The sequence below is a fragment of the Macadamia integrifolia genome, chromosome 2, assembly GCF_013358625.1.
Source record: "Macadamia integrifolia cultivar HAES 741 chromosome 2, SCU_Mint_v3, whole genome shotgun sequence".
In the NCBI taxonomy this organism is placed as follows: domain Eukaryota; kingdom Viridiplantae; phylum Streptophyta; class Magnoliopsida; order Proteales; family Proteaceae; genus Macadamia; species Macadamia integrifolia.
Window position 1 is genome coordinate 40968598 of NC_056558.1, and position 13650 is coordinate 40982247.

Genomic DNA, 13650 nt, shown 5'->3' on the forward strand with positions numbered 1-13650 from the left:
TGCATACAATTATTTGTTTAAATTTTTTATTATTTTTTAATAAATCTATTTAATGTGAAGAACGTGGACACATGTAGTATATCTCCTATATGTTAATCAACACCCATTGAAACTCTATTTTCCTTTTAAACATGTATGATATCAATATAAAGGGGTCAAAGTGATCTACCTCTCTCCCTTGTTTTATTTAAAACTAGGTACTACTATTACTTCAAATCATAGTCCTACTTTTACACGAAATGAAAAATGTGGGTCTTGAGGGATTAAGGTTGGATGGATTGTATCACTCCATACATTAGCCATATTGCATGTTTGGAGTTCCATCTCGATCATATAGTTCATGTTGTCCCTTATGCTTTTATTTATTAAAATTAAATTAATATAACTGAATTTTGAAAAAGCTTTATATATCCATATGAAAAAACAAGCTTGGGATAAACTTTAGTGGTGATGTGTTCAATTATTCAATAAAATTTGAAAGAAAAAAAAAATTGTTCCTTGCAAGGAGACATAGCTCTAAATGAAAAATTGGGTAGCTCCATAGATATGTTTCATTTTCCCCGAACTGAATTGGGAACCAGATACCACACGCCAGTTGAGGAATCTTTCTTACATATCCATTTTAAGTGCCAACAACTACTAGAAGGTCCGGCAACCAAAGATCACACATATGAGATGACATTGAATATCTAGGTTAAAAAAAATTCGGAATCTAGTACAAGGTTGATCTCATCGATTCTGATTCGAATCATTCTAGAATCGAATAAACTCAGCCGAACTAGACCTACTCGACAAAGCCTGGAGACACATAGAATCAGAATTAGTGATAATTGATTCGATTATCAATTCAATCAATTCAATCACTTCCAATCCTATTTTTAAAACAGTGGTGGGTAGGCAATAGGCATCCAATTCTCCATATCCATGAAGATTAGAATGGTGGTTGATGCTTTAGGTGTTGTAGGAGGAGTGGAACTTCTTTCTCTATTTACATCATATGAATAGATATCTTGGTGACCCTAAATCGTAAAGTTTTCTCATAGGCAAAGACATGGTTGGTGTAGAAAGGCAATATATGCTTTTTGCCAACAGATGATGACAGAATTCCCACTAATGAGTTATGACTTATGACTGCTCCTGTGCTCCCTCCATCATCTAGAATCAAATAGTTGCTGCAAGCTTGCAAACTTTATTCTTTTTGGTTTTTTCTTCTCTCATGACAATTGATAAGAGGATTGCATGGAATCTATAGGGGTCTATGCAAGGATTTTAAATTTGGAATTCAGGGTAGAATTGGTTTACGTTGATTTCAATTTGAATTGGATTGAAATTGATCACAATCAGTTTCAAAAACCTTGAGAGTCAGAGTCAGAGTCAGACTCTTCAAATATAAGAACTTGAGGATTCGTTATCAAAGACCCTAAAATCGGCTGATTCGACTGATTTGATTCCATTTTTTAAAACAGTAATTTAAAGTGCGAAAAGGAGTTTAAGGTCCTTATCTTTTTTAATCGAATTGAAAATTTTCAACCCAAAAAACCTTATTGTGATTGAACTTATTAATACTTCATTTCTATTTTATTTTTTTTGGTGGGGGGGGGGGTGGAAGGGGCAGAATTGTCAAAACATTATGTGCCCGGACTAATCAGCAATGTTCACGGAAAGCTTCTCAAAGGTACAGTGTTCCCCATTAGTTGATCTTATGTAAAACTACAATGGGTTATACCATTATCCAAATACACCATATGTTGAATTAACTATATCTACCAACGGAGAAATCATATAATCTATTTGAATAGGTCTCTACGAACAACACCCAAACACCCCCCCCCCAAAAAAAAAAAATGTTTGAGTGGCTTTATATACAAATGGCTCAAAAACGATAGGAGACGTTAGATTCTATTTGTCCATAGATGTTAGCCTCCATTTGAACTTACCACGTGATAGATATTTCGTTGTTTTTTAAGATTCCTTCCAAATGGGCACTTAGAGAATCCTCTCCGTAAACGATTTCAAGTTGAAGTTTGCCAAACCTAAGTGGAAAAAGAGGAAGCAAATAGGAGAAAGAATAATTTTTTAATACTACTAATAGGTGTTTTAAAGTTAGATTAGTTATCCAAATCAAAGCTAACAAGGAAAAGACAGCATATAGAAGTAAGGTCATTTTCCTTGCCATCCCTTTCATTGTCTTTTTGTCTACTATTCACTTAATCATAACCCTAAACAATATGAAAAATATAGTTCAAAGATGGATTTTAGTTACTCTTGGTTTTATTATACTTATTTTAGTACCTAATTTGTAGACAAAGTATGCGTATACATTTCAAATTCACTCTCAAAGCTGTGCTTGGTTGTCAAATATAATTAAATTGTTTAATATTGATATTTTTTGGTAATCAATTGTTTAATATTGATCATATCATGATTTTTTGAGATGTATGGTCCTCAATGAAAAGGTATATCCATTTTCATTCTATCACCAAAAATATGAAAAATGAATATGAAATATAGATGCTTTTATTGTAAACTCTATATGATGTGTAGTTTAATTGATAGGATTCATCTCCATAGAGCCCAGGGAATAGGGAGTCATCCCATGGCTGGGGTGACCTAGGAACGGGTATTCAGGTCCTCCTAACCATGGGATGGCTCTGTGTTTCCTGGACTCTAAAGAGAGGAGCTAGATCCGTAGTTCGATTCCCTTTTCTTATTTTATCAAAAAGAAAAAAAAAATCCATTTTCTTCTTTTATGTCTTCTTTCTTTATTGAACTCATTTAGGAAGTCTCATAAGAAGAATGAAGAGACTAATCAGATGATCAAAAGAAGATGCTTACTAGACCTTTCTATTTGCATTTTGTGGATTGGTTTCTTATATTGAAGTCCACCTTAACCTAATTTCTATCCATGCAATCTAATTGATACTTATACATAGAATGATCTAAAACCTAGATTGGTGATTATTGATGATAAGTACGCTAATTCGTGATAAAAATATCACTACAATTTTTATTTTCTTTAAAATTTCACTTTTTATGTATGATGCTATGTAATTTGGACTCAAACTTAATACATGACTAAATGTTGGCATGGAAAATGGGACTAGAAAAGTTTCAATATTAGATAAATTATCATGTGGCTAAGAAAACAAGGCCCATGGACAGAGCCTATACATGACTCAAAATAGATTTTTCTCCCTCTTAAAGAATTCTCTCCTAAAGCATTATGGAGTAAAGGTTTGCATAACCTTTTCCAACCTCAAACATAAGGGAGAAAATAACAAACAAATGGAAAGATTTTATTAATATGTTTTGTTCGAAGTTAGATTACTTAATAAAATCAAAACTGACAAAAAAAAAAAAAACAAAATATTGGGATTAGAGTCATTTTTCCTTACCTTTCTTTCATTGTCTTTTTGTTTACTATCCACTTAATCATAATCCAAAACAATACGGAACCAATAATATAATAATAAAAGGAACTACTTCAAAGATGGACTTGATTTAGTTAATCTTGGTCTTATTATACTTATTTTGGTACCTAATTTGTAAAAGACAAATGATGGATATTCCTTTTAATATTCAGTATCATAGCTGTGTTTGGTTGTCAAATAGAATTAAATTCTTTAATTTTAAGTTGCTATGATTCTTTTGAGTGTTTATGGTCCTAACTCAAAAGTGGGTCCAATTTCATTCACCAACAAAATATGAAATATATATCCAAAATCAGGTTTAGACGGAAAATTATATGATTACCTACTTGTGGGTTTCCTTTTACAAACCAAAGTTTCAATGAACAAAAATAGCCAAAATCGGGTTTAGGGGTACAAAACTACCCAAACAATATTTTAGTTAACAAAAAAGCCCAAAATCATGTTTAGGTTTACAAAACTACCCACTTAAAGTTTCAGTTAACAAAAAATACTTGATTGTATGTGGAAGATGAAGGAGAATCACTGTTTTGGGTAGTTTTGTGAACCCAAACCTAATTTTGGGTATTTTTGTTCACTGAAATTTTGGATTATTAGGTTTATAAACCCAAATCAAACCTGATTTTGGGTATTTTTATTAACTGAAACTTTAAGTGGGTAGTTTTGTGGAAGAAACCCAAAAGTGGGTAATCATGTAATTTTCCAAGGCATGGTGATTAGATATTGAATTAAAACTAAGCATATGACTAGAGGCTGAAATGAAAAATGGGGTTACATATTTTTAATCTTGGGTGAATTATCATGTGGCTTAAACATAAGGCCTATAGACAAAGCCTAAATAGATCTTTCTTCCTAATTACATTTCGATTACTATTTTTTTTTTTCTCTCTTTAAAGAATGAAGAAAATATATAAATTATCAAAATATGTTTGAAAACATGGCTTTGGGATTTATGTTCTCCATTTTCCTAGCCATTGCATTGTAAGCTATATTCTTAACTAAGATACGTAAATTGTTATTAGACTTTATATAAAATAAGGGTTTGAACAAAAATTGAGCAATTTCGAAAAATAGAGGTATAGTGATCCATGGCCCAAAAAAAAGCCCTATTGGTTGCCATAAGATTATCGAGTTCTTCCACGTGGTTCCATATCTCATGGATATTCCATCCTTCTTCCTTTGCCCTTTTTAACTTATAGAGAAGACCCCTTGTTGCTGATTCATTACATTTTCCTGTCATCAAATAATTGGTATAGAGTAAAACCCAATTTTCTTTTGTTATAAGGGTAGTAGCCCATCCAGAATTATTTCTTCTGTGATCTGTTATTATTACTTGTATTTTAATATGAAGGTTAGGATGCCTTCGATGGCAAAGGGGAAAATACATAAACAATTAGAGCCAATATGAGTCTTCTTCCTTCCTTGGGATTTACATGTGATGCATGTGATTGTTGGGTTCAAGATAAGGATTATCTGGATTGGCCCATCTTAAAGACGTCGAAGGGAGAGGGATTACATAATTGCCTTGTATGGATGATTTTAGTAAGAATCTTTTTGATTCCATGGTTGATATCTCTCCACTAAAAAAATGTACTCTATTGTTGAAAACATTTAATATTCTCATGGTTGATATCTCTCACTAATATAAGATGTATACATATCTAACAAATATTTTCATTAGAATCATATGTTTATCATAAATATCTAATATAATTAAAAAATAAACTCATATAAAATAAAGGAGAGGATTTCCAATGCCTTCAGTGTGGAAGGAATCTCTTATCCCACACCAATTATGATGCAGAAAATTGTTTCATCAACAAGGGGCTCACATAGTCAAATCTGAATCTCTAAGGATGTGAAAAGGACGTGAAAAAGGATAACACAGTCGTTGCAGGGATTTTTTTCCCATAAAATATAGCAATCAATCAAAAAAATCGGCAAACCGCATATCTAGCAATGTTTGATGATAGATAAAATGACAAACATAAATGTTTTAAGCATGACAAATGCATTAAGAGCAAAGACCGATGAAAGCGATAAATAAAATACTCCAATCAATGTAAGAAAGATCGATCTATGATATAATATAGCTTTAAAATAGTGGATACAATTACATATATAAGGAAAAAAATTGCACATTTTTAGCCTGAACATTTATGAAATGTTTGTTAACTTTTTTTCATCATTTTCTTCTTCAGTTTTTAATTTCTCTTTCTAATTTTTATTTCTTTTACGTTTCATCTATGTTTTACTAAAACCATGTTGATCCCCATTGACTTCTAATTCATTGGACTTTAGCTAGTGAGGATCCAAACTGCTAGATCCTTCTTCTTCTTTTTCGCATTAAAAAAAAAAAAAATTTCTCCACGCAACTAGTATGGGGAGAAATCTACACACCGCATCAATGACTATCATGAAAAAAGTATCATTCATAAAGGGCCCACATTACCAGGCAGAAGGGGGAAAAAAAAAACATGTGAAGGAAAAACTGCACAGTGGCAATCTATTTTTCTTTAAAAAAAAAAAAAAAAAATCCTCTTTTGTGTAAATATATCGGCCCTTGGACTTAAGGCTAGCTCTGGGAAGTAATTTAAGAGATTAAGTGAGAGAATCTCTATACCAATTGTGATTTTGACTTTGTGATTAGATTCCTAAAAATAGCAACATTGTATTACCCTCTATGACCCTCTATTTATGCCGTTGAAAATATTCTTTTCAATTTACTCAAGGTCAGATTGCAAAAAATAATCTATCTTCAAATTGGTTAAAGATAAACTTTTGCTTAAACTGAGGCTACTTTAAGATTCCAAATATTTTTTCACACATTCATAAGGATATGAGAGAGATTTCCATACGAAACCAATGACAAAATTCTTTCTGTGCCCAATCTCTACATCGGATCTGACTCCTCTCCATAAAGCTTAGGGACAAGTCAATCCAGTCCTAGGATCACTCTCTAGTCCATGGGCTTTAGAGAGTGGAATCCTATCCCTTTGCATCTTGTAGTTTCATACCATTCAAATAATAATAATAATTATTATTATTATTATTATTTTTTTTTTCATAAAATAAAATATTTATGAACTATCAAAACCCAATTGGTGATACCTTTAAACAGGTAAGAGGTACATCAAAAGAAATAAAAAGTGGAGGCATAGGCTACCAAACAAACGCCAAAAAATCGGACAGAGCTATAGCAACTACTCTGTCAGCCTAACTATTAAGCCAATGAGGAATGATTAGACTTCAGTGGAATGAGATGTTGCCATATAAACCAAGATTTGATTGATAGGAAAATATTTCCTAGGCAACCATGTACAAGACAAGAAAACTGTTATTTTAAAAGCATGGATTCAGAATAAAGAGATCCCAATTGAAAATGGTTGACTTAGATTTCAATCCCGCTTACTGTTTGCATCTTTTTAGAATCATGGATGTATTTAGGATCTTATATTTGGCCATTCTTTTGGTAAAACTTACCTTTTGTAGTAAAATAGAAGTCTTTTGATTTTTTTTTTTTAATCACAAATTTGTGAAATTTTTTTATTCTAATTTCTTGGAATTTAGTCAATTTTAACTGATTCCAATCAATGGAGGCTAATCTTGTTTCTCATTCTGATTTTTAAAACTTGTGTAAAAACAGCTTTTTATTTTTGCTAATCTCTCTCTCTCTCTCTCTCTCTCTCTCTCTCTCTCTCTCTCTCTCTCTCTCATCATTTAATGACGTGTTCTTTCTATAAATAAATCAACATACTATAAAAACTTGTCTCTACCTCCATGTGCATATGATACCAATGTAAGGGCAATCTATCCCTTTCCCAAACTAATTATAGCATGTTAGTCACATTTTCTTGGCTAATGGCAAGACTTTGACAATTCATCTTCTTGAGAATGAAAGTTCTCTTCTGAAAATGAAATGCTTTTGCTAAGAGGATCTCTGCACAAACAAGCTCTCAGGTAGGATTGGAAATAGGCCCACCCTTGGAAGCAAAATGTTCGGAAGATCAAATAGTAGAAAGCCTATCAACAAGAGCTCATATAGAGCACAACCTCTAGTCACCTCGCTTAGTTTTTGAATAGAGCCACAAACCAAATGTTGTTGTGCCGGAATAATCCTGTTGTGCTGCTATTACCCTCCACGAAGAGAGTAAATGTGAATGAAAACCGAAAGAAAGGTAATGTAATACTCCATCACTATAGGTTACCGACACCTGCCAAATGACGAATTAGTAGTACATATGGATAAGGATTTGAATTGCAAACAAAATCGAATCAAACAATTTATTAATGGATTCCATTTTAAGATGTTAAAAAAAAAAGAAAAATGATATTTATTAAATGATTCGACTTTGGTTTTAAGAGTGAAACTATAGACCATTGATTTTGAACCGATTAGAACTGATATGCTATTGATCCAATTATACATGCTAAGCTGTAAGAAAAACTGGCTAGTCATGACATTCTATACACACTCTCTCTAATGTTTTGTAGTTGATTTAAATAATATAAATTACTTTAAATTGTTTTATTTCTTAAGTTACCATTTGAGCTTAGATGTCATGGTTTAAGCTCAGCAACCACAGCATTTTTTTTGCTGAGCTTCAAAAGTACCATTCTCAATTTTTGTCATTGAAATTATTTAATAATCGGATTGATTTTGATTTCTACCCTTCACACTTTGAACCAAATTGAAACCAAATCTATTAACCGAAACCGAACCAATTAATCGAAATCAAATGATAAAGAAGCAGTGGAGGGGAAAGTGATGAAACGATAAGATGGCTCTGCCGCTTCGTCTCGGATACACAATACAACACAGGCGACCAGTTTTGGCTGGTGCCTTTCTTTCTTCTGCTACTAATGCTTCTGCTTCGAATCCTGTATCGAGAGTGAAAAAATGGAGCAGCGGAAGGGGAACACCTCGTCGCTTAGTATTGGGTTTTGGTGCCTCATTTTTGGGTCAGTTTATGAGCATGGGAGTGGGAGGTGGACAATCTTTGTTGGCTTCTGCAAGACAGCCAAATGCCTATTCAGTTGAGCAGGTGAACCTTCTTCCACATTCCCTTCTTTCTCTGGCGTCTTCAATGATCTTAGCTTCTGGGTTTTTCTTAATTTCCATGATTTAGCAATTCTGCTTGACTTGTCTTCTCCTGGTGTTTTTTTGCTTGCTGTGTTTCCTCCAACTTTTCGGTTTGGATTTTAGTAGGTGCATTGAGAATTGAAATGGTGAAATACGATATAATTCCAGATAGATTAAATTTTAATGACCTGGATTAGATACAACTTTCCAACATGAACATGTATCAAGGTTTAACTACTATTCTTGCATGCGTGTGGGTTTCTTTCCTGTTCTTTGGCCTTTCAGATTCTGAAGCTCGATGATGTGTTGGAGCTGAGAAATAAATTTCCACTTCGTGTTCAAGACTGAACAGATGTGGTCCGTGAACTTAGCAATTCTCGGGTATAATGGACCACCAATTTCTACATTAATGAATAAAAACCTATCTCGCATCTTATTTCAACAATGTAATTTCTTCTGGAATATCAATTTGTTATAGACTGCAAGTTACTACATTTTGAAAATAGGTCTGATTCTTCCTCTGTTTAGCATTGAATTTCGGATAAATAAATAAATAAAATAAAGAAAGAAAGAAAGAATGAAAGAGAAGGAAAAAAAAAAAAAAAAAGAAGGGGGGGGGGATCTGCGTCATTTGCTTGTAACATGTGAATTCACTCATTAGAATTGTGTGACATAACAAGCTCACAATGTTGTACAAGTACGTCTAACAGTTGTGTGAACCAATGTTGTTCCTAGTTATACTTGCATTCTGTTAAACTTGTGAAATCTGGAATGCCACTATAGTACTCAGAAATCTTCAGACTCCTGGTGGATTCCTGATGAGCTGTTTTGGTGGTCTGAAAGGTGCTGAAGAATGTAGAATGGCCAGAACAATTTCCATTCAAGGAGGAGGATTTCCAGAGATTTGATGAGTACTTGTTCTAATCTTGTAAATTATACTGGATTATGATATTGCCTCATTCCCTTGGCATTTCTGTATTACCTTCCTTCCATATGCTATTCTGCATTTTAAGCTGCTTTATTTCTTCTTGTGAAATCCCATCTTGCATGTTTCTACACCAATTACTCATTTAAGATATTTCCCTCATTTCCTTGGTATTTCTGTATTACCTTGCTTCCATATGCTATTCTGCATTTGGAGCTGCTTTATTTCTCTATTTTTGTTGTGAAATCCCACCTTGCATGGTGTTGGGGATGCATGCACAACCACGATGAAGAAACGCAAGCAAACAATCACACAAGGCAAGGGATTTAACGTGGTTCGGCAAGATTGTCTACATCCACCCGAGAGAACTAGAGATTTTCCACTATTCCTAAAAAACTCTCGACACCACTACCCACCTCACAAAGTGATCCCCTTTGCTTGTGACTAAGGTTTTCACCACAAAGACAATACATAGGGAATCCAAAACCCTAAACCCCACATAATTACAATTAAACCCCCGTACATTTAATGGACCCAAACCTGACCCAATTACAACTACATACAAATTATAATTATGTAGATCATTACAGAATACAAGACATACCCATCCCCAACGCATAGTTCTAAACCAATTACTCATTTAAGATAATTGCTGGCGATACTAATGATGATGATGATGATCAATATTAAACAAATATATAACCAAGGACTTTATAAAAGGTTTAAGGATTAAAATGAACATAATATTCAACATCAAGCAAGCTAGAAATGTATATGTGAAGGTTTTCATCAATTTATGAGTTGATCGTTTGAGTAGTAAGTTTTACTAATAGATGCTATAGTTATAAATTTTTGTATTTCTAAAACTCAGCAGTTGACTTTGATAGGTCGCCAGATTCTTTGTTCTATGAGACTCCACGCTTTGTGACACACATTGATGATCCAGCCATTGCTGCGCTGACTAAGTTCTATTCCAAGGTCTTTCCTCCCAGTAACACTCCAGGAGTATGTCTTCTGGATTTATGTAGCAGTTGGGTGAGATATTCATGATTCTCCAGGCTCCAAATTTTTTTTCCTCATGATATGTCAAACACTAGTATAACTTAAATCTGATAATCTTCTGTTTTGCATCTAGGTTAGCCATTTTCCCGCAGGATACAAACAAGAGAGGATAGTAGGCATGGGTATGAATGAAGAAGAGCTCAAGAGGAACCCGGTAAGTCTATGGAAGAAAAGGTTGATGATGAATTCTTTTTTATACCCAGGTTAATTCTCCATCCCTTGCATAATGATTATACATAGATACTTTGTGTGCTTCTTTGAGTCCCAAGTGTATCATTATGCATATTTTAACTCTTTTTAATTTTAATTCAATAATTTTTTCGTCTCCAAAAGTTTTCCATTATTTTGAAACATCATCAATGAGAGGCCTTTTAGTGTCACCAACTTGCACCATATTGTTCTTCATCAGTATATTAATTGGTCTTCAATACAAATGGCCAGACTACTTCAATTGATTTTCCATCTCTTTGTCAGCAAGTGCTGCAACTCATATGCTCTCTGATGTAGGGGATTTCCTAGACAACTAGGGTCCCTACAAGAGTGACTCAATTAGGGTAAGACAAACTTAAGGGGGGTCTGGGGATTAAGTTGGGATTTAGATATGCTCAACAAAACAAGATTCAACATGCAATAAATAAAGACAAATCAACATGTAGCCATGAGCAATATCAATCTAAGCGGAAAAACACAAAAACTTTCTTAAGCTTCAAGTGGGGACATGGGGAAGGGAACAAACGTCATGCGAATGTTAGGTTCAGCACAAATCAATCTAGACACCAAATAAGATATGCAAATAATCAATGTCCTCTAGAAGCCAACTAAAATAGGAAATCAGCAAGGGTTTTGGAGATATAACAGTGAAGAAAAGACTTAAAACAGTAGGTAAAATAGGCATAAACGAAGGGGCAGGGGCGTTTCAATGATAATGAGCTGCAAACATATAACAGGGGATTAATGGAGGTGGGGAGTTTAGTTTAATTACTTACCTATCCACTGTTCAAACAGAGAAGAGAAGAAGAAATCAAAGTCTACCGTGATTAAGGATTGCTGTCCAGATTGAATGTTGTTGAAGAAAACCATCCGGAATTATTGCAGCTCTTGTTTGCTTGAAGGGAGAACAACATCTATTGACAATAGTACAGAAAACAAAGTGCAGTAGCCAGCCTTCGATTGCTTGAAGAAGAGGCAGCAGTATCCTTAACAGTAGTGTAGGGAAACAATGGTGCTTTGATCGATCCTTGGCTGCTTGAGGGAAGAGCACCTGTCTTCAACAATAATACTAGAAAAATAGAGAGGCTGCAATATTAAGACAGCCGAGACAAAGAGGGAGAGGGCAAGAAAACCAAGAAAGAGAGGAACCGAGAGAGAAAAGAGAGATTAACGAGAGAAAGAGAATCAGAAAGGGAGAGGGAAATTGTAGGGGGTTGGGGAGTTTTCCAATTTGGACAAACTTTTAAAGTTCTCATTCATTCATTCATTCATTAACTCCATCGTGGCCTAGGCCATTACAAAAATATAAAACTTAGTTACTAAAAATAAAAAAGAACCAATTGAAAAGTAAATAAAGACTTCCTAAAAACTAACAACTAATAAATTAGTTTCCTAATTAATTGACAGACTAACAAGGAAAAGAATATTCTAAAAATAAGCTACTAAACTAACAACTAATGGGGCCCATAAGATTTGCTGAAATTTGGAAAGAGAGAGGGACTCGATCCAGCGATGGAAAGGCTGGATCGAGCCTCCTTTTCCTCCTCCTTCTTTCTATTCTTCTAGCTACAAAGATAGTTGTTTCTTCTTCTTGCATCTGTACACCTTGATGTCCCCATCAACTCTCCCCGGCTTGAAAGAATTGACCTCCGGTGAATTAAAGCTCATAAAATATTCAAGCAGGTTTGGGTTGAGTTGTTGGATTTCTTGCAATGTGATCCAGGTGTTGTCAATTTTCAGACGTCTACGCCACTTGACTAAGAACTCTCTAGAACCTCCAGTGTGTATAGACACAATCCTCTCATCAAGGATTTCCTCAATATCTTCATTTCCTCTTGTGACCATTACGCATAGGTGGTAATGAGGTGGGGGGATGTGGTTGGTTTGGCTCAGTGGTCTCATCAATGGTGAAGGGGAAGTCTTCAAGGTCATCAGAATAGAAAGGGGTAATGGTAGAGGTACCATGGTATGGGACTAGGTCTTCAACATTGAAAATATTACTGATCTTCATGCTAGCTGGCAGATCAAGAACATACGCATTGGCACTTATCCTCTTGATTACCTTGAACGGACCTGTGCTATGAGCATATAGCTTACTCGCTTTTCCCCTAACAAAGCGTTGTGGCTTGATTCTTATCCATCACTATATCGCCCTCTTGAAACTCTTGTAGCCTTCTGTGCACATCTGCCTTTGATTTGTATTGCTCATTCCTCAGTGTTAGTTGTCTTTTTATACCTGCATGCAAATCATGTATATGTTAATCAAAAGATTCGGCTGACTAGGAGGTCCTGGAACTAGACACAACTGGGATAAGGTCTATGGTGCCCGGGGTTGGTATCGTGAACCATAGTTGTCACGATGCCAAGGCGAACCAAGGCGTTGGAGGGTTGTCTAAGCTCTTAGGCGAGAAGGTGCCCGCCTTAAGGCGAATAAGGCGGAAAAAAAAACGTTACTATTTTTTTTAATATATCTATAATATCTAGTATAACTGTATAACAATGATATACTTAATTTTAAATTGCTTGTAAAAAATCAAGCCTTTAAGTTATATCAAAATACAAGAAGCACGACTTTAAGCAACATCAAGGGAAAAAAGTACACACTTTAAGCAACATCAAGAGACAAGAATCAACATTCAACATGAAATTCATATCAATGCAAATTGCAAAGTGATATATATTTTCTAATATGAGAAAACACAACAAAAAATGAAAAAATTATTTATAAAAAAAAAAGCTATAAATAAAACAAAAGGCATAACAACATATAATTCCTAATGAAATATTATAAATAATATAATATTTAACTATTTAAGTATGTAGTTAGATATACTTACCTCTATGATGCCCAAAACAAGATCCACAAAGTCCATCATAGACCATGAGTCCATGAACCATGATATTTTAATGTTTAACCCCCTGTCAATCAATACGTATAAGTT

The 13650-nt window shown here is 34.2% G+C and overlaps 1 protein-coding gene across 1 annotated transcript in view; it reads left to right on the forward strand.

Annotated features, from left to right (window-relative positions):
• The first annotated feature begins 8159 nt into the window (after positions 1-8159).
• LOC122071968 overlaps positions 8160-13650 on the forward strand; it is a 20254-nt gene continuing 14763 nt past the window's right edge. The window contains exons 1-4 of the mRNA XM_042636464.1: positions 8160-8473; positions 9355-9422; positions 10324-10471; positions 10572-10652. Of these exons, the coding sequence (XP_042492398.1) occupies positions 8210-8473; positions 9355-9422; positions 10324-10471; positions 10572-10652 (561 nt within the window). The 5' untranslated portion in view covers positions 8160-8209. The remainder of the gene's footprint in view (positions 8474-9354; positions 9423-10323; positions 10472-10571; positions 10653-13650) is intronic.